Genomic DNA, 26,500 nt, shown 5'->3' with positions numbered 1-26,500 from the left:
TGGTAGGTAGTGTTGTCTATTTGGAAGCAGTGATTTGCTACCGATTTCCCAAGGAGAAGGGAGCAGGGAAGGCATATATGTACCCTTCTCTCGATATATGTAAATATGATTCTCAGTTTTACCCAGAAGTACGGTTCCCCATCCGAAGCTATCGATACAACAAGATAGTATAATCGGAAAAGGTCTGGGACATCCTTTTTGAATGTGAAAAGCCAATTATTCAAAACGCAAACTATGTATACTATATATATATAGTAGACATTGTTTGCTGTTTGACTAAGGGGACAGGAAAATTGAATAAGGATGCTAATAAATAAAAAATATATATATATATATATTTTTTTTTATTAGCATTATATATTTTATTATATATATATATATATATATATATTTTATTATATATGAAGGTTTCCTTCATGTATTATAACGAGCACCCTCATTTCCCCTTTATTATATATATATATATATATATATATATATCGGGTGTCCCAACTAACTTGAACCAAGGGATACAAAATAATACATTTGAGGTAGGTCAGTGAAACCAATTGCATTCAACTGCCAGCCTCCTTGCGCACTACAGGCGATTTTTTGTTTTGCAATTACTTAATTAGCTAATTATGTTAATTTTTCTAATTGATTAAATATCGACTTTAGACCAAACATGTGAATTGGAAACTTGTAGAGCACCTTCAGAAACCTCCATTCCATTAATTGCGATAAAGTCTCACGTGTATCTTTTTTTCTGGGCTCAAAAGAAAGCCCGCCAAATACAAATAATACCACGTGACTAGTGCATTTGTGCACCGCGATTGTGGTGCTCTCAGTCGTGGTTTGAGCGAACGAAATTAGCTGAGGCCGTGTCTCCTTTGCCCCGTTAAAGCGGCAGGCCGATATGCCTGCGATGGCTTCTTCGCCCGCGTCCGACAGCCGGCCCACGTGACGGTGCAGTAGCAGCGAGAGCGGCGAGCCGACACTACCGACATTCTAACAAGGCCTCCTTCTCTCCCATCAGCGAACTTTACGGCAAACGGATGAGCGATAAGGTATCAGCCACTGAATCTGCGCATGCAGGCTTGGGTAAAGGGGCGAGATGACATGTGACTCGACTAAAATTAGAGCTGCACCTTCATTTGCCGCTTCTTTATCGTCATCCGCCTGTCGTGATGCAGGCTGCTGCGGTGCACAGGCATGGCCAAGATCGCGGTGACGACTCGAGCTCGCTCCAACCATCGCCAACATTTCTGCCTGCCGCTGCAACGGGACCATCGGGTCACGGCCGCATCTGATTTCGTTCGCTCAAGCCACGACTGAGAGCACCACAATCGCTGCGCTCAAATGCGCTAGTCACGTGGTATTATTTGTATTTCGCGGGCTTTCTTTTGAGCCCGGAAAAAAAGATACACGTGAGACTTTCTTTATCGCAATTAATGGAATGGGGGTTTCTGAAGGTGCTCTACAACTTTCCAATTCACATTTTTGGTCTAAGGTGAATATTTATTAAATTAGAAAAATTAACATATTTAGCCAATTAACTAATTGCAAAACAAAAAATTGCTTGTAGCGCGCAAGCAGGCTGGTAGTTGTATGCAACTGGTTTCACTGACCTACCTCAAATATATTATTTTGTAACCCTTGGTTCAAGTTAGCTGGGACACCCGGTATATATAGGTGGAGACAGGTACAGGGGACAATTACTGATAGTAAAAAGTAGTATAGTGAATTAATGACAATGGTAGTTGCGATAGTAGCAGTACATGGTGATTGATATAGATAGTCAGTCAATAATACATAGTGATGGTTTGTGTTGATGATGATAAATAGGAAAACGAGAGCAGAAGAGGTTAATGAGAAGTAAAAAGGTCCGCTATTTATACTTTTAAGCGGGCTCAGGAGCAATTCTGTACTTTTTGGTGTGGCGACAACTCCAACGCTGTATCACTAAAATTAAAAAAAAAAAAGATTGTTCTTGATACCTATAACAAAATTACTCACCTTGAAAATACTTGTGTTAGAGAAACTTCTATGGTGTGCAAGTAGTGCCAGTCAATGCGCTTTTCTTGTCATTCACATCATGACGAGCTTTCTACTCCGCCAAGCGCGAACCAGGTGCCGCGCTATTGGAGGCTTGGTTTCCAGCGAGGAATGATACCAACATTTGTCTGAGCCATGTATCGCGCGGGTGAAGTATCATTTTTGTTGTTGTCAAAAAACTTAAACAGATAACTTCATATATTAATTTTAAACATAGCTTGGCACCGCGATGATGGATGGAGACAGTTTGCCAGGCACTACGCCGCAGCATTGTTTCCAATTGTGTCGTTGTTTTTTCTAGAATGATTGCGAACGGGGCAGAGCGCTACAATATCGCAACAGCACACCAGCGCTGTTTCTTGTAACACCGTAAACTTTCACGTCTGAAGCGTTTTCAAGTGGCTGTTACCATTTATATCGCGGAGCTGTCAACACCTCTCAGCGCAAGACGAGGATGAAATTTTTTCTGCTGCTCAGAGTGCAGGATATAGATAGACGGTGTTTCGAGGTGGAGGTGGTAGAAACAGAGGGTGGAGGCGCAGCCCTCTACATGGCATTTGAGAAAGCCTCCAACATGTTCGGAGGGTCATATTACAAAGCAGAGGAAAGCCCTTGGAGTGCTATCCTAACGGCAGCGCTAGTAATAATCGCGCTGGTCCTGATCGGAGGTACTGGTGAGTAGGTGCTCCCAGTAATCGAGGGCCACCTCTGGCGAAGGAGGATGTGTGAATGAGGGACTGGTGAGTAATGTGTGTAGAAAGTCACCAGGTTCGCCACAGAGCTTGCAGGAAGAAGCTTGGAACTTATCAGGAAAGCGGGCGTGGAGAAGGATGGATATGTTCCGTAATCGAAAAAGCGCCGGTCTGTTTTCTGCGAAAGAATTGATACGTCGACCAACGACGCGACAGCACCGTCATGAAGGAGTTAAAGTGTCCTCACCTTATTACGGCAAAGGAGAAAATTGTGCCTATCCCATGACAAACACAAAAAAAAAAAAAAGGCTACATTGTAGCCCGTATCTCGGAACTATATACTTCGTTATAGGTGCTTGTTTATTCAATATTTAGGAATACACCCTATCAGCTTAGCTGTGTAAGTTTCACGTTTGATCGTTTTACTACCAGTGTGCAGGCAAGTGTAAACACAGATGCAAGCACGGCGTACAAGCCAGGGGAGGCAGCACGGAGCACCTGCGCATTGTTGACAGCTATTACAAAGCTGTACTGCATCGACAGAAACTTTCTTTGTATCAAGGGAAACGTTGTTCATAACAAAACCAGAACGTGAAATGACGCTCGAAATACCAGCATACCTACAGCTGCCACTACCCCTACATCGTAAAAGAACAATGAGTGCGACGTTTTTATAACTTCTGCACACACTGCAACGGTGAAAGTAAATCTTTGCTTACATTTGTTGTTTTTAATACCCGCTACACCCCTCCACCCCCCCCCCCCCCCTCTCCACCCACCCTCACATACCATGTTTACAACTGAGGTGCTCGCAGATGCCGCGAAAACTGGGAGTGAAAAGCAGACTTAGCTCCCATGGGATTGCGTTATACAGTTTATTTTAAAAGCCATTTTATGATTTCAAAGGGCATCTATGATGTCGTAATTTCGTGAAAAGCAACCCCAAGCATCACAAGCCATACTAAGAAAGTATGAATCATCATTTCAAGGGCGGAGTATTTTTAAAACGTCCGGAATTGCATCACGGTATCAGTAGAGAGGTTGACTGAAAAAAATGTCAATGGAGGCTGTCGTTCGTTAAAAGTTGGCCTGTGCTTTGAAGGAAAGTGCGATACCTTATGCTACGTCATTCCGGTGGCAATCTATGTTGTTAAAACACCGTCAAACATATGTGTTCTGAAGCCACAGATTCCACCGACGGGCTTGCTACCCGCTTGGTGTTTCTCCGAATTGCGCAAAGTTCAGAGTCAGTATTCCGAGTTTGTGTCATGTTCAATAGTGCCTTTATTTCCCTAACCTCGATCCATCCAGTTATTCGAGGTATGCAGCTTAGAGAAGGCTACATTTAAAAAAAAAAAGGCTAATCCCAAACGTCATGGCAAGGGAACGAAGAATAATTATCCACTGCAGACGGTAGCACAGACGACGCTTAGCGCAGTCGGCACCAGCTTCCTTGAAGGTGACTTGGGAGAGAAGGAGGCTTTTGGTCGCCTGATACCGCGCACGCTTCGTTAGCTGCGCTGAGTGACAACTGTTTCCAGCTTGAACATTTGTGTAATTTGGCGGCGATATCTGGGAGTGAATGAAGCTGCGTGACATGATGTCCGACAACGCCACAAGCTGTCGCGATTATGAGAAGCACCAATCTAATGATGAGGTTTTCAGGAGTATGTCGATCCTTAGAATTCGCATTCATTGGGTCATTTTAAGAACAGATTGACTTGAAATTGACGCACCATACTTTGTCACGCTATTGTTCAAAGCGTTCGCTAACTTTTATATATCGGCATCTTTGATGGTGCTCTCCGTAGCCGGAAATGTTTTTTTTTTTTTTTGCAAGTTTTCATAAATCGCGCATCCGGCTTCTACCGTATATTCCCTGGTGTTTTAAAATTTCTCCGCCTGTTACAATAAATTTCATGCTTTCACAATCTGTTCTACGATGTTCGTGACTCTGCACGGAAATACATCATACAGGCGCAATATAAATTAAGAGGACTGCTATGAATACGTCTGAATCTATGTATTCCTATGAGCGCTAAGCCTTCTTTTCACCCCCAATCTTCCCACCTTGGTGACTGCAGCGCCGCCAGACCTTGCTTTGTAATAGAATGGTGTTGGTCAATAAACAATGATTATTCGTACAAAACATCCTTGTGTCATTTGTGGTACATCCGTTCGCCACAGAAGTCCCGTAACAAAATCCTGGCAAGCTCTACGGTCAATTATTTTGCTTGCTTTTATGCCTAAGCAAGGTTCTCCTGCAGCTATTGCCCCTAGAAAGCGTTCTTTGAAGATTGAAAGAGCGCCAAGTTGTAGGCGCTGCTATTCCTGGCAATACCGATTTATGTCTTTCGGCTGTGTACTGATTTCGCACTGTCCTCTGCAGTGTTTTCCAGATGTAGACGCATTTCCAGTCATCCGTTTACCAGAACAGTCTAATGAGAATCTTTGAAGCAAGGTACGTAATATATGCGCCTTTTCTGCAGCAAAATATGCCGCGAAAGCATGAACTATAGAAAACATTTATTTTCGCCGTTTTCTCTTCACGATCTGTCGTCTCGAACCAAGCTTAATCTGTTGCTCTGATGGTACACTGTTTCCCAACCAGAGAATTGTCGCCTGCACTACGCTATCAAGAACCGGAAAAATTGTTTCCTCCGTCAAACATTACAAAGCGCAGTGACAGATCAAGCTTTTATGGCCTACTGAGTTGCACGTTATCGTTTTTCGTTTGTGTTTTTGCGGAATAGCCATCTTGGAATATTTTTCTGCAAATGGCGCTCACAAATATTTAGGAGACGCGGAATAAACAGGCACAGGTGAGTTAAATTATGATTTAGAGGCTTGTTGATTAACAATTTAGAGCTTAAAATGTTTCTTTGCTACTTGACTTGCCAAGGTGCCCTTAGCGACAGTTTCTGTCACGATGTGGAACATCACTGGAAGTTTCAGAAACAGTTAAATGCTATGGGAGCAGTATGGTCGCAGACCTGGCGCAGGAGTAGTTTATCTGCTGTCTGTACGGAGCCCCTACAGTTGAACTTTGTTCATTGCTCCTATTCAGTTTCCCTCCGCTGAATTTAGGAGCTAATACAAAGCCGTCGTACTTCGATTCGAATAAAGGAGTGAAAGTAAGGTGCCTTGTGCCTGCTAACAGGTGAAAAAAAGTCGCCAGGCATATTTGCTTCTTATGCAGCCCTCTCAGAATGTGGTTATGTGAATTCTGAGTCAGAACTGGAGCATACAATTGTGGTCCCCATGGTCCTCACAAATGTAGCGCTTGGAGTTGGCAGCATTTAAGCGGCTGAAGCTGACAAGTCCTGTTGACTACTAATTCTAATTGATTGAATTTAAACATAAAATTATGAAGAGCGACCTAGCGGATTCATTGTTCCTCAAGAAAAAAAGACATCAGTGATTTATATCGTGCGAAAGAATGAAACGGTCATAGAAACAGTAATTGAAAAACGTTTTCCTGTGTAAAGATAACATCAGTTGTAAATGTGAGAGATAAATAACCAAAATAAAACAAGCAACGCGCCCTGCTTAAGCAGATCACAGCGGCTTTCGCAGAACAAACGCGAAAGCATGATTCACGAGCGCGTATTACACTTGCAAGCAGTGGGACTGATGGCATTTTGTGCCTCCTTGTTATCTTCGGTATGATCAACAGTTGTACACTCATGTGTCGTTACTGAGAGCTATGTACTTATTCGTTTTTGTAGACTAACGCGTTATGTCGCTTACCAGGTTATGAATGGTTCGTGAGGTTTATCCTCCTAAAGCGGCTCAGGCTATGATAGACGATGTAGTGGAGAAGTCCGCATATTTTGACCACCTGGGGCTCTTTAAAGTGCCGCTCACAAGAAAATATCACTCCCCTGTCTTTATTCAAGGAAATGTACGTTGCTTCTTCGTGCTGCGATATAATGTTTCTTAAGAATACATATATTTTAAGAAGTAAAGACGTTTTCATTATTTTATGTATCATCACAAAGCGTGTTCATTTCGTGTACATGCGGCGCCGAAATTTGCAGCTTCTTGTTTCGAAACTAAAACATTATCTAAAGACGCGCCCACCAGCTAGTGCTGTTTTTTTGTCTTTCCACGGCATATATGTTCTGAAGTTACTGAATGCCACGAGAAATTCTTGTTTTCCACCCGCTTAACTGCCCAGAGTTTGTGGAAATACCTCTGAGTGTTATTCGCGCGAGAAACAAGCGCACGCTTCTCGCATTTCGATCCGTTTGTGGGTAGAGGGCTGGAGGAAAATTCTCAAGAATCAAAAAAAAATATCATTCCTTACATGACGTTTGGCATGATGTCAACTCTACAACAATCCTTGTTTCTCGACAAAAGGGCATCAATATATCGTCGTCACCGTTTCCACTCGTCAAGTGGGCGTTTCACAATTGCAGCTGACCTTTTCGGACGACAGCTAATATTAAGGGATGGTCTGTCCACGAAGGAGCACTCAACGCTAGCTTTCGGTACCTACTGTTACAAACCACGTGATGGAACTCTGCAAGTGTGTCCTTCTTTTTCTGCTTCTTAACGTTGGTTTTCCACACTTTCAGTGCAAGGAAACGTTGAACCTAGAGGAAGGCATACCTGGATGTGGGGACACCGACCAAAGGTAAGAAAACAGTTTAGCAGCAGCCCTCTGATTACATGCGAGTGTTACATTGCCGTAAGGAAGAGAGTTAGACATTACCTTTCATATAGATTTATTTCAGAATGCATGCTAAGATTACCTGGACGTGCAATCAATTGGGAATGTACTAACAATAAAAGGAATAAACTTGAGACATCCGGGCCTCGGCGGCTGCTTTTCGATGGAGGCGAAAAGCAAGGCGCCCGTGTGCTGTTCGATGTCAGTGCACGTTAAAGAACCCCAGGTGGTCGAAATTTTCGGAGTCCTCCACTACGGCGTCTCTCATAGCCTGAGTTGCTTTGGGACGTTAAACACCCCAAACCAACCAATAAACATGAGACGCAATTCACACCAAACAGTTAAAAAGTTTCCGTTACTCAGAAATTACACCAAAAGACGAAATAGTACAATAAAAATATGGAGCAATGACAGTTTTCTATGTGTTGATAATAAAATAAAGAAAATGAACAGCATTTTTTTTTTTTATTGTTGTTTTCGACCCTTCTCGAAAACCGCCCGCAACAAGACGCGAAAGTAATGGGGGCTTTGGAATATATGCATATTGCCGCGAAACCTTCAAAACTGTATTTGTTGTTTTTTAACAGCCGCCGGCATACGGCCTTATCACTCCGATTCTGGATCCCGTATCAGTTCCGTATTCTTTGTTTGTTAATGCTCGATGTCGCGAGTCTCCTATTTATCAGTTTCATTGTAGCACAAGATGCACCGAGATCTGTCTCGAAGGTTCCGGCCACTCGTGTGTCTTTCTACGATGTCCAAGCCTGTGCTCGCAGCTGTTTGCGACGGTATCTAGATTGTTCTGAGCAGCCTTTAAATTGAGCGTTGACGAGTGTGACGGGCATTCTTTGTTCGACGATCGACGAGCACGTTTGTTGCTATCGCCGCCGCCGAGTTGCTTAGTTTTTTTGCGGGCGCAAGTCAGCCCAATAATGTTAATTTCAGTACCATTAAGCCTGTGCCTTCTTTTGGTGCCAACGTCCTTGTCACCAACACGTGACTATATATATATATATATATATATATATATATATATATATATATATATATATATATATATATATATATATATATATATATATATATATATATATATATATATATATATATATATTGAAATGTGGATTTAATAGTTCGTTTGAACGTCTAGCGCTGCCAGTAATTCGGGCACAGCAGGGTCGAATTGTCAGCCGCAGGGCACAGCTTCAAGCACGAGAGATGGGCGCCGGAGCCAAGCGATGGTGATGGCGATGCCGCAGCGTTTTTCGTTCCTTGTCTTCTTTACATTTCCCCCACGTGAAGAAGTCGCCATCCTGGCGACTCAGGGAGAAGAGACGACCAGAGGGTTGTAATATGGCTTGAGGCGGCTAACGTGGACAATCTCGCGGCCGCGACGGCGGTGGTCGGAAGAAGGGGTGACTGGCTCTATGACGTAGTTCACAGGGGATGTGCGTTCCAAGACTCGATAAGGTCCGTGGTATTTGGTGTCTAGTTTGTTGGTGGCAGGAACGCATAGCCAAACGAAGTTGTCGGCCTGGAACGTGGGAGCAGGGGTATCGGTATCATGCTGATCTTTGCGATAGCCTTGAGCGTTGGAGGTAAACGTGCGAGCTAGCTGACGGCATTCCTCGGCCTTCTGTACAATGTCTGTCAAAGCACTGTACTCAGAGGCATTTGGATGGTATGGCAAAATTGTGTCCAGAGTACAAGATGGTTCACGGCCGTATAAGAGAAAGAAGGGCGAAAAACCAGTTGTTGCTTGAGTGGCAGTGTTGTACGCGAACGTTACGAATGGCAGTACTTGGTCCCAGTTGGAGCTTCCAGATTCAGATGTAACATACATTGCGGGCATGTCCCCAAGCGTACGGTTGAAGCGCTCCGTGAGGCCGTTTGTTTGCGGGTGGTACGCAGTTGTAGCTCGATGTATCGATTTACAAGACGACAGGAGCTCTTGGACTACTTCGGAAAGAAAGACACGACCTCTATCACTCAGTAGCTCGCGGGGGGCGCCGTGTCGAAGAATGAAGTGGTGCAGAAGAAAATGGGCTACCTCTCGGGCTGTCGCCGCGGGAAGTGCAGCAGTCTCGGCGTAACGGGTCAGGTGGTCCACGGCGACGATGACCCATCGATTACCAGCGGCACTGCATGGTAGCGGACCATAAAGGTCGATTCCCACGCGATCAAACGGGCGAGCTGGACACGGTAAAGGCTGAAGAGGGCCAGCAGGGTGGCGAGAAATCTTGCGTTGTTGACAGGCGGTACAAGAGCGAATGTAGCGACGTACGAAATTGTACATTCCCCGCTAGTAGTACCTTTGACGAATTCGATCATAGGTTTTGAGGACGCCGGCATGAGCGCTTTGCGGGTCACTGTGATGGTGGGCACGAACTTCGAAGCGGAGGTGGCGCGGAATGACAAGAAGCCACGTTCTGCCGTCTGAGTTGTAGCTCCTTCGGTAGAGAAGGCCGTCCCGAATGGCGAAATGGGAGGCCTGTCGGCGGAGTGCCCGAGGATGCGTAGCCGCGGAAGTAGTGCCAAGGATATCTAGCAGGCTAGAAACCCAAGGATCTTGTCGTTGCTCGAAAGGCATATCCTCAATGGTGAGTGCTGACAAGGATGCTTGAGGAGGGGACGATGAGTTAGGCGAGCACACCGGTGACCGAGAAAGAGCGTCGGCGTCAGAGTGCTTGCGGCCAGAGCGGTACACTACACGGATGTCGTATTCCTGAAGCCTGAGAGCCCAGCGCCCGAGACGGCCAGACGGATCCTTGAGAGACACGAGCCAGCAGAGAGCGTGATGATCTGTAACTACCTCGAAGGAGTGGCCGTATAAGTAAGGGCGGAACTTCGTTACAGCCCACACGATTGCTAAGCACTCCTTTTCGGTAACGGAGTAGTTGGACTCGGCTTTGGTGAGAGCACGGCTGGCGTAGACGACAACGTATTCGGAGAAGCCAGGCTTGCGCTGGGCGAGGACGGCGCCGAGGCCGACACCACTGGCATCGGTGTGAAGTTCTGTAGGTGCAGTAGGGTCGTAATAGCGAAGGATTGGCGGTGACGTCAGAACATTGCGCAGTGTCGCAAATGCATCATCGCAGGCTGGCGACCAAGAGGAGAGGTTAGGGGTGCCTTTCAAGAGCTGTGTAAGGGGGGCTATGATGGTTGCGAAATTCCGAACAAAACGACGAAAGTACGAGCAGAGGCCCACGAAGTTTCGCAGTTGTTTCAAAGTGGTCGGTTTCGGAAAGTCAGCGACGGCGCGCAGCTTCTCAGGATCAGGCAGAACTCCATCTTTACACACAACATGTGCGAGTATTGTGAGCTGGCGGGCACCAAAGCGGCACTTTTTGAGGTTCAGTTGAAGACCGGCGCGGGTTAGGCAGGTGAAGACCTGGCGAAGTCGAGTAAGATGGGTCGGGAAGTCGGTTGAAAAGACGACGATATCATCAAGGTAGCATAAACAGATGTTCCATTTCAGGCTGCGCAGTACAGTGTCCATCATTCTTTCAAATGTGGCTGGGGCGTTACAGAGTCCGAATGGCATAACATTAAATTCGTATAGTCCGTCTGGAGTAATAAAGGCGGTCTTAGGACGATCCGCCTCTGCCATGGGCACCTGCCAGTACCCGGAGCGTAAATCGAGTGAGGAAAAGAATTCTGCGCCTTGCAAGCAGCCTAGGGCATCGTCGATTCGTGGGAGGGGGTACACATCACGACGAGTGATTTTGTTGAGACGGCGATAATCAACACAAAATCGTATGGAGCCATCCTTCTTTTTAACTAGGACCACAGGAGACGACCATGGGCTACAGGATTCTCTAATTACTCCGCGTTGGAGCATGTCGTCGACTTGTTGGGCAATAACACGGCGCTCAGTCGGGGACACACGATACGGCCGTTGATGGAGAGGTGGATGAGCGCCAGTGTCAATGAGGTGGGAAATGGTCGTCGTGCGGCCCAAGGAAGATTGCGGGATGTCGAAGGAGGAGCGGAATTGGTGTAGAAGGTCAAGAAGTTGCTCGCGGTGGCGCGGCTCTAGAGCGCTGTCCACAGAATGGTCAAAAAGGTCCCGTTGTAGCGGATCGGAAGCCACACGAGTTGGGGTCAAGGCGTCAACTTGGCAAACAGGGAATGACTCGTCATCAAAGGCGAACAGAACGTCCACGGGCTCGATGCGGCCAAGGCACTCCCCTTCGATCAACATAGTGGGAGACGCAAGAGGATTGGCTACCAGAAGTGTGCTAGCGCCGTTGTTCATGTCAATGACGGCAAACGGCAGCGGTAAGTGGCGGCGGCGGCAGACAACGTCAGAGGGCACAAAGAGGACTGTCGCGGCGGTGGTAAAAGAGTCAGTGAGGGGAACCAGAACAGCGCTAACGGGTGGGATGGTTGTGTCATGAGCTACGGGGAGTTTGGTCGCAAAACTAGGACACGGCTCGTGGAGCAGGGCATCAGACGGTGCATCACTCGATTCAATGAGCTCTACTTGAGGACTGGCGCAGTCAATGATAGCATGATGCTGGGACAGGAAATCCTAGCCGAGAATGACGTCATGAGAACATGTGGGGAGAACGACGAATTCGATGATGTACAAGGCTGCAGCAATGACGACGCGAGCAGTGCAGATAGCTGTCGGCTGTATACTGTGAGCGGATGCGGTACGAAGCGATAGTCCCTCAAGAGGCGTAGTCACTTTTCGGAGGGAGCGGCAGAGTTTTTGGCTGATAACTGATACAGCGGCACCGGTGTCGACGAGCGCAAGAGTATGAACACCTTCAACGATGACAGCAGTAACATTCGCGAGATTAAGACGAAGACTTTGAAATTCTGTCGAATACGCAGTTCGTGCCTTGCGAACTGCGGCGGTTAGTTTTCCGGCTGAGTAGCGAGTCGTCGGCGCATTGGCGAAATGGAGCGGCGACGTGGTGATGGCGAACGACGAGGCAGGAAGTCCGGAGAGTCAGGGGGTGCTGTTGGAGGACCCGATGGGACGGGGAACTGGGGGGCCAAATAAGGTGGCGCAGGCCGCGCAGCAAAGGCCATATTTATTCGGCGCCGGCAGTAGCGTGTAGTGTGCCCAGGGATGCCGCAGTGGTAGCAAATAGGCCTGTTGTCTGCAGTGCGCCATGGAGATGGTGTCTGACGCAAGGGGGGAGCAAACGCTGTTGGTGCCGAACGCACAGGGGGCGAAGCATAGGCATATGCTGGCTCAGGAGGTGGACTTGAGGTAACTTCGGCATACGTGCGACGCAATACATGAGGAGGAGCCGGCGCGAATGCTGGAGCGTAGCTCAGTGGCGCAACGCCGGACGATGAAATTGCGGTCGTGGGGAACGGCATTGAGGGTGCGACCGGAGCTGATTGAGGAACAGAATTAGGAAGGACTTCAGATATATGCTGCTGGATTGCACGGCGAAGCTCCGGAACAAGGCCAGTTGGTGACGACTCCTTAACATATGGCTGCAGGGACAGTTGTCGCGCGACCTCCTGACGTACAAAAGCATTCATGTCTTCAGAGAGGCTAGATGACTCCCTTTCCGCGGCTAGTCCAGCAAGTGATGCTTGAGGCTGGCGAATCAAAACACGCTCTTTGCGAAGTTCGTCGTAGCTTTGACAGAGGTCATAGATTTCCTTGACTGTCGTGGGGCCTTTGTCGACGAGCATGTTGAAAGCGCTGTCATCAATTCCTATGAGGACATGACGTATCTTAACGGCCTCGGTCATGGTCGGGTCAACGCGACGACACATATCAACAATGTCCTCAATGTAACTGGTGAACGTTTCACCGGGCAGCTGCAGTCGCGACCGAAGACACTGTTCCGCGCGGAGTTTTCGGACGGCGGGGCGGCCAAAGACATCAGAAAATTTCTTCTTGAAACTCGCCCAGGTAGTAAAGTCCGACTCGTGGTTTCTAAACCACAGATTAGCGACGTCGCTCAAGTAAAAGATGACATTGTTGAGCTTACGGTTGTCGTCCCAGTTATTGTGACGGCTGACCCGTTCGTAAGTGGTCAGCCAATCGTCGACGTCGTCATCGCTGCTTCCACTGAAGGTAGCGGGGTCCCGTTGACGAATCGCACCTGTGCAGGTGACGGGCGGAGGTAGGTGCAATGAAGTCGGCTCCGTCATTTGGGCAGTCAACGTTCTGCTGCGAAGTTCCAGGGCGAGATGGGTACAGGGAACCTCAGATTTACCTCCACCAAGTGAAATGTGGATTTAATAGTTCGTTTGAACGTCTAGCGCTGCCAGTAATTCGGGCACAGCAGGGTCGAATTGTCAGCCGCAGGGCACAGCTTCAAGCACGAGAGATGGGCGCCGGAGCCAAGCGATGGTGATCGCGATGCCGCAGCGTTTTCCGTTCCTATATATATATATATATATATATATATATATATATATATATATATATATATATATATATATATATATATATATATATATATATATATATATATATATATATATATATATATATACACATTGCCGCGTGCCTCCCTCGGACCGACACAGTCGAGGACGATGTATGATGTAGCGTGGTGCCATATCGATCCCATTAGTGTCTTCTGCCTTGTACCTGTACTGCTTGTAACATGCGCTAAGGTTCAGACGCATCCTGTAAATATACAATAACAGAGTGGTGGAGATGCTGGAACAATCACGACGGGTCTTTTCTACCTCGTTGGACTCAACGACTCGCTGGTTGGGATACAACTATCATATTTTGATGCTTGGGGGAAGAATCGTTGTTATTTATTATGTAGATATAGCGATCGCTGGCCACGTGTTTAGAACTGAATTTACGGTGCTCCCTCGCTCTACGATGACATAATTTTATAGGTGATGAATTTCTACAACAGTGTGGCGCAACACTCGACTTTAACCGTGGCTGGATACCAATAAGCCCAAGCCTTCGATCAGCCCTCATAGAAGAACCGCCGCGGATTCCGGAAGCATTTCCTGTTTTTTGAAGATACCGTCGTTCCGGCGATGTCCGCCATCTTCGTTCCAGTTTTGTCCTCGGAAGTGGCTTTCAATGCATTAGACGCTTTCCTTTCCGGCGCAAAAAAAAAGAGTGCTTGTGCCCCACAACGTTGTTCTGGTGGACGAGAGCCATGCCACGTTTTAGACTGTTAATCATTCTAACGAACCTGGCGTATAAAAACTCCCTGACTTTGAAGAGCGCCTTTCTGTGCCAACTGCCGCGTTCAGTGACGGCGTCACTCGTCCAACTAGATGTACCGATCTGACCAATTCCCAGTTTCTGTCCATGATAAACAAACTGCTACCAACCAACGACCGCAAGACATTGATGGAAGTTCTTTGGAAACATGTGGATGTGTTCGACTTCACTCGAGATCAGCCACCCAAGATTCCACATTGCTGCACCCATCACATGCACACCCGATTAGACAGACGCCATACCGTGTCTCACCTTCAACACGTAAGATAACTTACGACCATGTCCGCGATATGCTGCAAGAAGGAATTATTCAAGAATCATACAGCCCTTGGGCTGCCCCTGTGATTCTTGTGAAAAAGAAAGATAGCACATGGCGATTTTGTGTCGACTATTGCTCAACACTCTCACAAAGGAGGATGATTATTACATTCCGCGCATTGATGATGTCATTGGCTGCCTCTATTCAGCTTCCGACTTTTCCTTTGTTGGTTTACTCTCCGGATACTGAAAGATTCTTATGCATCCGAAAGACAAAGAGAAGACTGCGTTTGTGACTCCAGATGGCCTATATCAATTTAATCTGATGCTTTTCAACCTATGAAGGGTTCCGTCTGCCTTTGGAAAATTTATGAACATTATTTTTCGTGGACTGAAGTGGTAAAATTCGCCAAGTATAACGGCCATTTAGCTGTTGTCCTCAACTGCTTGAAGAAAGCCGGTCTCACGCTGGACTCTAAAAGTGCCGCTTCGGAGAACGCTAAATCGTTGGACTTGAGCATCTGGTTGACAAAGATGGTGTTAGGCCCAACCCACAGAATATTGATGCTGTCAAATGCTTCAAAAAACCCAAGTCTTTGAAAGAACTCAGGAGCTTCTTCGGACTTTGCTATTACTTTCGGCGCTTCATCCCGAAGTTTGCTGACGTAGCCTACCCGCTCACATGCCTCTTGCAAAAAGATATTCCTTTAAAACGGACCCCATAATGTGACTCTGCGATTCGCCAGCTCAAGTTGTTTTCTTACCTCGCGCCCTATATTGCGTAATATCAGCCCGAGAACTCCTACTGAACTCCACAGCGACGCCAGTGCCATCGGCGTGGGTGCTGTGCTCATACAATGTCATAGCGGAGATCAACACGTTGTTGATTATGCCAGTCGCACCCTCACCAAGTCTGAACGCAACTATGCAGTTACGGAGCAAGAATTCCTTGCTGTTGTATTCGGCATATAGCGGTTTCCCTCGTACAGAACGTGCCTTTACAGTCATCATGGATCATCAATCACTTTGCTGGCTGGGGAATCTGCGCGACCCCTGCGGTTGGTTTGCCCGCTTAGCTCTACGCCTTCAGGAGTTGAACTTTACTGTGTCATACAAAAGCAGCTACCTCTCGCGGCTGCCCCTCGCTACTACTCTTTGCGATCTATCTTGCCGCCGTTTCCTTACAATTTACAGATCTTGCCATTTTCCAGCGAGAACAGTGCCTTTATACATGTTTTTTTTTTTATTTCAATTACACAGCCTCTGGAAAACGCACATGATCGACCGATATTCTGATTCTATTATTCCTGAAAAGGGCCATTTCTGTAGGACGATTGCATATGTAATGAAATGTTACGCATAAGCCGTGTTCGAACAGGTGTGACACTCACTCTTGTGTAAGATTTTGTTGACTTTGCATCTCCAATTGCGTGCCGTGTTGGTCTGGTGCTGCTTTCCGCATACTCTGTACTTATAGTTCATATGTATCAATATTGTTTGAATCTAATAACTACTGTGTCGAAGAAAAGAAAATGAGGATGGCCGAATGCTTCAAAGCAATGAATAACAAAGCTTGTTTGTTTGTCTCGACGTTGGTTAGTATCTCGATGCAGGTGTAACTATTGCGATTGTTATTCTGCTCCACGATCTGTGTGACATATATCGCATGGCGCTTCATTCATTTTATAGTAATCATTCCACATCTAACGCATAATGAATCAGTTCAGTTCAGTCGTTCAGTCGTGTTCGATTATTCGTGACCCTATGGACCATAGCACGCCACGCTTTCCGGTCTCTCATTATCTTGCTAGCATCACATAACTTCATCTGCAGCGTCTCGAGGATGCCATCTAACCACCGCGTTCGCTGCCTACCCCTTCTCCGGCGACCCTCAACCTTTCCCAACATCAAATCTTTCTCCAGCGACTCCTCTCTTCTCATCAGATGATCCAAGTAGCAGAGCTCTAACCTTAGAATTTGACCCTCCAATGAGCAGTCAGGGTTTATGGCCGACAATATCGACTGATTTGATCTTCTGGCAGTCCAAGAAACTCTCAAGAGTCTCCGCCAGCAACACAATTCAAACGCGTCAATTCTTCGGCGGTCAGCCTTCTTCACAGTCCAACTCTCGCATCTATACATCGCAACTGAAAAGACCATAGCACGAGTTATACGGATCTTGGTTGGCAGACTAATGTATCTGTTCTTTACTAGGCGGTCAAGGCTAGCCAATGCTCTTTTTCCCAGAAGCAGGCGTCTCCTAATTTCATGGCTTCAGCCTCCTTCAGCAGTAATCTTGGAGCCCAAGAAGAGAAAATCTGTCACAGCTTCCACTTCTTGTCCCTTGATGCTTCAGGACTTGATGCATAATGGATATAAGGTACCTAAATGATGAACAGTATCCACCCGCGTTCCAAATGAAAAGTCATTAATTATTGGATGCTAAGAATATGACATTTGGTTCCTGATAGCTATCCTTGTCTCGCTTTGATACGTGACAAGTTTTTAAGGTGTAGACTGGATGCTCTAGCAATAAAGTACCGATGCAGCGTTCTTTCAAATACCCAATACCGTCGGGAAATTGAATTTGGTTATAAATTGTCAATTTTTACTCTGTTTCAGCGCTCCTATTCAAGAGGTGGAATATTCTTTGAGAGACTTTTACTACACATCAAATTTCGAAAAAAAAATTAAACAAAGTCGAGTACAACTGCCGGCTCCCTGTGCGGACATTGAAGCCTACTCTGGATTTGTTAACGTTGACAGCTGGGCCAGTCGTCAAGACAACTCTTTCCTGTTCTTTTTGTACATCAAAAAATCACAAAAGGCAAGCATTGTTTTATATGCGCTGCTTACATTTGTGTGCAGCTGATGCAGTAACAAAACCGCGGTTGTATACGGTTCATTTGTGGTCTTGAAAAAAAAAAAAAACTTGACTCGGCGTTTATAGCATTAGCGAGGCAGTTTTAAGCACTACACTTAGGTTCAGCAGGTTACGTGCGCAGCAAGCGAATTTCATGCATTTCAACTGAATGTATGTTTTACATTTTCGTGCTACCAATGACGGCACCAGCTTGTTATAGGCATCGTGGACCATAAGAAATATTGCTAACGGCCTACTTCGACTGCGTGTACGTGTTTTATCCGAAAAGCAATAGAAATAATAATTGCGTCTAATTTCACATTAAAATAGCGCTCACAAAACAAAAAGAAAATTGACTCAGTTAAATAGGGTTCCAATACTATTACGTGGCCTGTTTTTTGTTTTCGTTTTTTTTTTTTCATATGAAAAGCAAAAGTGGACCAACGGAACGTTCTCCGCTGTGGGGGCTCAGTGTTTAGGCACCTAGACTCGAAGCAGGTGGCTTCAATCCTCGCAGCCGCATTTAGAGAAAGACGAAAAGCAAGCCGCCCGAATACTCTGCTATACCAAGTCGTGTCAAGAACCCCAAGTTAGCGAAGAATCCTCATCTACGGCGTTCCTCATATCTTGAGTCGCTTCCGTGATTGAGCTCCATAAGAAAAAACTGAAAGTGCCGGCGGCAGAAACTATCTGTAATTTTCAATGCCTGTTAGCTGATGTATATAATCATTGGTCTTTAATTATTTCATATAACTTTATTTTATATGGTTATTCAGTTTTTTCTGCTACTGACTGTTTGCCAGGTGATACTTAAATCCATTTTTGTAAGACGTTTGCTTTTCCTTTCAATGGGGCTTCCTGTGCATTTATAATAATCGCCGCTAGGCCATGGCCTCTTTATTATTTAAGCTTGTATCCGGTGGCGGCATCAGACGTCTTCGTAATCTGTAATTATCGACGATTTCTTTATAGGTTTGCAAACGTTCGTCCATCTCGTGGCAGTCAGACGGCTCTGCGTTTGCACCAGGATTCCTGGCGTCACTCGCCCCACAAAGCTTTAATTTATGTCTATATGCAAATATAACGGACTCTTTTTCCATCACACCTGCTGCTTATGGAGCAACATTAATTATGTCGATGAGAAGCAAATAATTTTCCAAGAACTCCACACATGACCTATGGCCTATAAAGCAAAGATGCTTTATCTTGAGGCGCCCTGCCATGGTGGCGCAGTGGTCAAGATGCCGAGGTATACACTGTTTGAGAGAGTACCCAGGTTTTAACCCGACCGCCGGCGACTGCGTTTCAATTAGGCTACCCTAGTTTCGATGGAGTTGAAACCTTGAGTAGTCCGTGTGCTGTGCAATGTCAGTGCGCGCTAAAGAGGACGAGGGAGTCGAAATAACTTCGCAACCGTTCACTACGGCACCTGTTTCTCTTCTTCCGCTTTCATCCCCACCTTGTTCCACTCCCCTTACGGCTTGGTTCAGGGGGCCTCGGAAAATGTGCGACATATATAGCGCATTTCCTCTCTTGTAAACTAATTATTATCTTGAGGTACGCAGAGTGAAAGTGGGAGGTGCGAAAATATGTAAAAGTATGTAGAGAATTAAACGGCTCATAGAAGTAGTAGCTTACAAGACTATAGACACCTAATTTTTTGGGTTCGTGTTCTATCATTTTTAATTATGTCTAGGGCATTACTGTACGCTAACCACGAACCATGCCATATTTGCCTATGACTGCTGAATAATATGTAATCGAATTTCTCTTCTCACCTGTTTCGGTTTCAACAGCCGAGCAACGGCTTTGACGTCACAGTATAGTTCACACGAGGGATGAAAATACAACAATATAATCATTGCTGTGTCATTTGAATTCACTACAATGATAAAGCCAACCTGCCTCAAGAACAGGAATCACTACAAGGGAAGAATGAGTGATTACATTGCCGTTCTTTCGTGCCGCGCATCAAGACGTGATTGTGACGTCATAGTCATCTCTCGGCTGTCGCAACCGACATTGGTGAAAAAAAAAATTCAGATATAAATTATTTAGCGGTCGTATGCGAAAACTGCGTGCGGATCAATATACAGAAATGACTTAAACATCATTAACAAGAAAAACAAATGCTACCTAAGTTTTGTGTCCATAGTCCTTTAAGTCAGTTCTAACTGGTGGTTACCAGGTCCTCAGTGAATGTCCAGCGGGCGAGCTCATGTGCACTCCAAACTGTAGGTATAGCTTTCATCTCAACATCCTTAAAACCGTCGAAGATTTACCGCTCTTGCGACTGGCCAGAACAATATTTCATGTTGGACTGGAGGCGCTCTTTCTCAATGCGAGTTGATTTGTTTCATGCCCGTCAGTTCATTGAACGCTGAGGCCTACGGGAATCAGGCGTTCTTCCTCAATGCGATTTGCTTTCTTTCATGTGAGTCAGGTCATTGAGGGCTGGGACTACGGGAATCGGGCATTATCTGCGGCCTTAGAATCATACCAGCAGCTCACGCGTCAGAAGCCCATGACATTGCGCAGTTGCCAACTCCGTGGATGGAAACAGTCTCCACTCATATATGGAGGAAGCAAAGGGATTAAAGGGTGGGAGGCAAGGGGCTCTTAGTAATTTTTGCTGTGCGGGGCAAAAGGGAAATGCGGACAAGATAAAGGTATCAGAAGGGAGAGGCGGGCAGTGGTGGAAGAGGGCAAAGTGCAAGTGTAAGGTGGGAATCAAGGAGGAAGGTCCGGCGGCGAGCATTCTGAGCTAAGATCACACGAGCATAGTGCTACCCGACTAGTCAGCTGCCAATAGACAGCGGCCAAACGTGAAGGCGAGTAGGAAATCAAACTCCACGGCTTTTAAATCTGGAGTAAGACATTTCAATGCCTAGATCACGCAGATGAGGTCCGTTAGCTTGCTTGAAATGAGGATGCATGCCGTGTAGGATGGCCTTTCATATGGGGTGGTAGCTTATACCTCTGGGCAATAAGGTGATGTGCGAGATGCTTGAATTAATATTAGGCATGCAGGAAAGTGCATTAACCCAAAAGTAAATATGAAAAGGCTTCAGACAGGTGCGGTCGAATCGTGTCCTTGCAGGTAGAGTTTACGGTAGAAGCAAATGGTCAGGATAGAAATATATTTGCGATGACTGGAATAGGCCGGATCGCCCACGCGCCGTTGGAGGCGAAGCTTATCAAACATGATTGCGGCGCCAGCAGATGTCGTGTCGGCACCTCCATTAGAGCACGCATGAACTGTTAAGGATTGAAGGCCAATTGAAGGGTGATTATGTAATAAAATATAACGTAGGCTCTAACTTCCTGTATTACAAAACACATGTCTCAGCTTTTTTTTTTTTTTTAGTAAATAGTAAAACTAAAACTACCAGTATCTGAGCTCAAATTTCACATTGCCTAGTGTCGAAATTGTGTACCACCTTTTTACACTAGATATGCAAATTCAACATGTCAATTCTGCGTTGACTTTACTTACTGTTTTTACTTACGAACTTCTGTCGTTTCCATATTCTTGCCTATGGTAACACTACTCTGTGTTAGGAATGTTTTCGCCAATATTTGGCATGAGATATAAAGTTCACTGCAGATGATTACAGTGCTTGGAGTTCGAAATTTCCTACTTGTATTTCAAAACAGCCTTTATTATGTGCGCTGTCCTCAGGGAGGTTCAAGAAAAAGGCGTCCTCTTCTGTTGTGGCTGCAAGGTGGGCCCGGGAAATCCTCGCTCTTCGGGCAGTTCTTGGAGAATGGTCCACTGGGGATCGACGCTACTGGAAGCCTTTACTACAGGAATCACACTCTCTTAAACCAAGCGGACCTTATCTACCTCGACCAACCTGTTGGTTCAGGGTACAGTTTTGAGCGCGAGCAGAAATTCCGTGGAACACTTAAAGAAGCCTCGGAACATATAACCCGATTTCTTCATCGATTCAACCTAATATTCCCAGAAAGCAGAGGAAGAGATTTGTTCATCGGTGGAGAGTCGTACGGAGGTAAACCTTCTAACAAGAGATATTTGTACAAACAAGTGTAACAGGTCTGTGTACGAGTTGGAAATAAACAAATTGCAAAGCGAATGGCTAGGAAAATAGGGGATGACAGAGGTCGACATAAGCGGCAGGCAGTTGGCACATGAATTACTGCGAATGAATAAGAAGAGATAAATGCTTGAAGTGCGGCAAGAGTGCTTGGTAACATCTTTCGATGAACGTGTGTGTCTCGCACAGTGGGGCTAGGATCAGGTACCGGGTACAGCCCCCCCCCCCCCCCCCCCAATGTACGGAGAGCATTTAATGCTCTTTGGTGGTGGCCCGAGGATTGAGTGAGTGAGTGAGTGAGTGAGTGAGTGAGTGAGTGAGTGAGTGAGTGAGTGAGTGAGTGAGTGAGTGAGTGAGTGAGTGAGTGAGTGAGTGAGTGAGTGAGTGAGTGAGTGAGTGAGTGAGTGAGTGAGTGAGTGAGTGAGTGAGTGAGTGAGTGAGTGAGTCGGTCAGTCAATCAGTCTGTCAGTCCCTTATAGGGCCTAGGCCTACATATTAATAGGGTCACGGGCAGGCTAGTTAAAATATTGCCTTCAGGCTCCTAGTGACCAGCTATCGTGCAGAAAATAGCGAGGCAAAGCTGTGGTGTCGTAACTGGAGCCTTAGTTGCGTGAACAGATGAGGTGAATTGGCTCCCGGGAGTCTGTGTATGTGGTGCAGTCAGGCACTGACACAAGTGAGCTAGGATGAAAAGACCATGTGGCGATAACGATGAAGTAGTGAAATGAAAGAATGTTCAGGGGCAGCAATTTATGTATGTTTAAGCCGGAGCAGAGAAACGAATTTAACGAACCCGTATAAGCGAAACCGAGTACAGCTAGGTAAGAGAAAATACGTATGGCGCTCTGTGCGTGCCCAAGGAACCACTGATGATCGGCATCACGTCGGGCATGACATTGAGAACCTTTAAGGACGACACAGCATGCCCCCATATCATCTATGAGATGGAAAGTCAGGTCTTCAGTAAAACGGCAATTTGAGCGAGTTGGTACATATATTAAGCAAAAAAACAGCGCAACAACGGAGACAAGAGAGTGCAGCGCTGGTCCCGTCTTCTTTCTACTCTCTTATCTTCGTTGTTCTGTTTTTTGCTTAATTAAAGTCAGGTCTGGTTTCAGAGATTACTGCTGAGGAACTAGCTGCCCGCAGAAAGTTTATTTCGGTCGGACACTTCCACAGCCAAATGCGACGGCAGTCTGGGTCGAAAGTGGGTTAGTAAAGGAGGCGGTAGCTGGAAAATGGTGTAAGTCTACCATATATAACGTAAAATGGAAAACAAAAAAAGGAGGAAGAGGAAAGCGTACTCGTATGATGCGCTCAGTGCGCTGCTGTAAGAGAAGATGTGAAAAGGGACCCAGGCAGCAATTATGTAATGAGTACTGAAAGGGCATCGATTGCTGATGACTACTCAGGTTTTTATGAAAGCATGTTTCGAACGGTGGAAGGCTTTGGGGAAATGTAAGCAGGTGTCCGCCATACTGGGTTGCGGCTCAGAAGGGCCTATGAGAACCTGTGCAGTATTTGGGGAAGAACAAAGTCACCAGTAGGAAATAGAGCCATACTAGAGAAAAATGAGGCATTTAGTTTACCGAAGGCTGTAAATGTGTGGCATGTGCGGGATAATGTAGAAGCACCGTAAAACCAGGTTGTTATAAGCTTAAGAAGGGATGATGGAATATTGAGGGATGCACTGAGCAGGTAGCAGTGAGTACAAATGCAAGAAATTTATAGAAGTAGGCGAATTCTACTGAGAAGCCCGTTAGCCGTGAACGTCGATGCGGAAAAGAGTTTCCTGGAAGAAGAGAAAGCTTGGCAAAATGGCGATAAGGATTTGCAGTTTGGGTGTTTAGTTAGTAGAAATTTTCTGAAAGTTGTATTGAACTCTATAGACCTCTCATATACTAGGCTGCAGTCAGCATGACGCATTTTTTTCAATTCAATTCATTTATTATAGTCAATGCTCATCATTGCATTCTTAGAAATCCTTTCCGGATGTCTGTAGTATGTGATTAATGATCAGCCTTAGTCAAAGGGACTATATAATTGGGAATAATAACAAACCTTGACTATTCGTACCGAGCTTTTATTGTGTTGAGAAATACATGATTATTATTTTCCTTTTTTTTTTCAGCGAGGTTTGCCATAGGAGCGGCCAGCGAAATATTGACTGGCATACCAGTCCGTCCAAATCTACACCTGAAGGGTGTGATGTTGGGTGTTGGATTATTATTTCCGCTACTGGACCTTATAGACTCCACTGATTATCTGTACTACACCGGACTACTCGACGAAAATGGCAAAGCTCAGTTCACTGAACGCTTCCGCATTATTCGAGACCTCGCTGGTAAAGGAAACTATACCGCTGCGGCTCACTTGTTAAGTCAGACGGTTCTCAACTTACGCACCCCAGGGCAGCACAGCTTATTTCAAATGTTAACTGGGTTTCTGAATCATGGAAGTATTACAACACCTGAGAGGAGCAAGGAGAGTCTTGCATATTATGCTTACGCGAACAGCACGAAATTTAAAAAAATAATTCACATTGGCCGATCGAGGGTGCTGGATGGCGGCAGGCCACACGTGGCATCTGCCTTAGCTATGGGAGATTTTTTTGTTGACCAGGAGCCTGTATTGCGGCACGTTCTCAATAGCAGACATGCACTGATGTATACTGCACAGTTGGATGACGTTTTTCCGGCCATAAATATTGAAAGAGAGTTAAAAAAGTTCGAATGGCGTGGTTCTAAGCACTTCAGGAAAGCAAAGCGCATACTCTGGTACCAGAAGAACAACTCTTCCCTCGGACTCCTGGGCTACCGGAAAAAGGCAGGAGGTTTGTTGTTTGCCAATGTGCTTTTCGCTGGTCACCATGTATTCCTGGATCGTTCTTGCGCTGTTAGCGAATTGTACCGTCGCTTTTTTAGCTTTCAGAAGACACCTCTACCGGAGAGCACTGTCAGCTCATCCTAACTCAAATAAATACGTTGTGTGAGTTTAGGTTTCAAACTGTGCGAAAGAGTTTTAAACTCGAGTCTAGATATCAAAAGACGTCTTTTTTCTGAGAATAATGTTTCTTCAAACTAATTACAAATGATACATTTTCGTTGCTAGATGGTGTATTGGTGACTTTGCCAAGTGGCGCATTTTCATGTACAATGGACTACACTTAGGCGCACTAGATGGATATTATTTTATCAGATGTTTGCAATGACAAAACCTTGCTGATTACGTACCGAGTGCATTATAAAGTCCTGGAGTGGGTTACGTCATCACTGTAGAAGTCGAAATATCAAAATAAAGAAATATCACACCCCGTCAGTCGTGCGTCTGTGCTGCATAAAGATTATCTCAGAGAACACCGAACCCTTGTACGCTGTTCTCTCTCTGCCCCCCCCCCCCCCCCCGCTCTGCTTTTGTTCAGTGTTCTGTCATACCGTGTACCTGTAATCTTTCCGTCGTTCTACGAAGGGCTGTCTATAGCATTTGGCGCCGAAGTTCTACTACGGCATTTTCGTCAAAGTTAGTGGGCATTGTGATTTTAGCCTCAGCCAGAGGAGACCCAGGGTTGGGTCGTGATGTCAAGCACGTGACGCGCCACACCTGTTACCACTGCGCAATGCGCAGAACCACGCCCCGTAAGCTTTGGCCATGTGACGGACTACGTGAATCTCCGCTCGCTTGGATGGATAGGGCGCCTGCCATTGGTTGTGTATTTCGCCATAGAGAAGAACCTAGCACGACCGTTTTCGGCGGTTCCGGCCGTGGTTAGTTTGTCGCGTAGGCGGAAGCTTGCTTCAGAGCACCTTCCAAATGTGGCTATCCGAGCTGCTTCTGTAAACAAATGCACAGGGCTAAGCGTGCTAAGATTTATAACAGATTCCCAACGTGAGGAATGGTTCTCTAAAGGGTCGAAAAGTTCAGAAATGGCATCCGCGGACATCATTGGTTGAGATGTCGGCGCCGGCGACTACTGCCACTGCTTGGACAGAGACAAGCCCGTTGCCGAGAAGCTTACCGAGCGTGGAAGCCAGCCAAGATCTAAGTAGCACCAGTAACTGGAGCCGATGGCTTAGACTCTTGATTTGGTTCAAGGATAGTTGAACTACATTTTTTGGGTTGTATCCAATACTTCTCTAAGTATAACCACACAGATGCACTCTTATGAGCCTAGAAGCGGCATGTGAGGAAAGCGCTTTCAGGAAGCTCACAGTATCATCATCATCATCATCATCATCAGCCTGAGTATACTCACTGCGAGGTGAAGGTCTCTCCCATATTTCTTCAATTAACCCTGTTCTGTGCTAGCTGCATCCACTTGACCCCTGCGAACTTCTTAACCTCATCCGCCCACCTAACTTTCTGCCGCCCACTGCTACGTTTTCCTTCCCTTGGAATCCAGTTTGTTGCCCTAAGCGATTATTGGTTATCCTCTCTTCGCACTACATGTCCTGCCCATGCCCATTTCTTCTTCTTAATTTGCACTAGAATGTCAGTAACTTTAGTTATTTCTCTGACCCAATCTGCATGCTTCCTATCTCTTAATTTTACCCCTGCCATTTTTCATTCCATAGCCCTCTGCGTTGACCTCAACTTAAGTAGAACCCTCTTTCCTCCCCGTTTCAGCCCTATAGGTGAGTACAGTATACAGCCGCCCAGATCTTTGGCCATGGTGTGCGTGTTGGCAGCATTTTCTGATTCTGAGCGTTACAGAAGGGATAACTAAGCAAAAGGGCTTACGAA

At 45.9% G+C, this 26,500-nt stretch overlaps 1 protein-coding gene across 1 annotated transcript; it reads left to right on the top strand.

Annotated features, from left to right (window-relative positions):
- The first annotated feature begins 7,229 nt into the window (after positions 1–7,229).
- LOC146178593 (vitellogenic carboxypeptidase-like) lies at positions 7,230–25,071 on the top strand. Its single transcript, XM_084580004.1, has 4 exons — positions 7,230–7,365; positions 17,462–17,666; positions 21,385–21,715; positions 23,892–25,071. The coding sequence occupies exons 1-4, from the start codon at positions 7,244–7,246 to the stop codon at positions 24,728–24,730; spliced, it is 1,497 nt and encodes a 498-aa protein (XP_084436130.1). The 5' UTR covers positions 7,230–7,243; the 3' UTR covers positions 24,731–25,071.
- The last annotated feature ends 1,429 nt before the right edge of the window (positions 25,072–26,500 follow it).

This window comes from Amblyomma maculatum, chromosome 9 (assembly GCF_055883805.1).
Source record: "Amblyomma maculatum isolate TAMU_Amacu chromosome 9, ASM5588380v1, whole genome shotgun sequence".
Taxonomy (NCBI): domain Eukaryota; kingdom Metazoa; phylum Arthropoda; class Arachnida; order Ixodida; family Ixodidae; genus Amblyomma; species Amblyomma maculatum.
The sequence above is the reverse complement of the archived record's forward strand: the minus strand, read 5'-3'. Positions and strand labels throughout refer to the sequence as shown.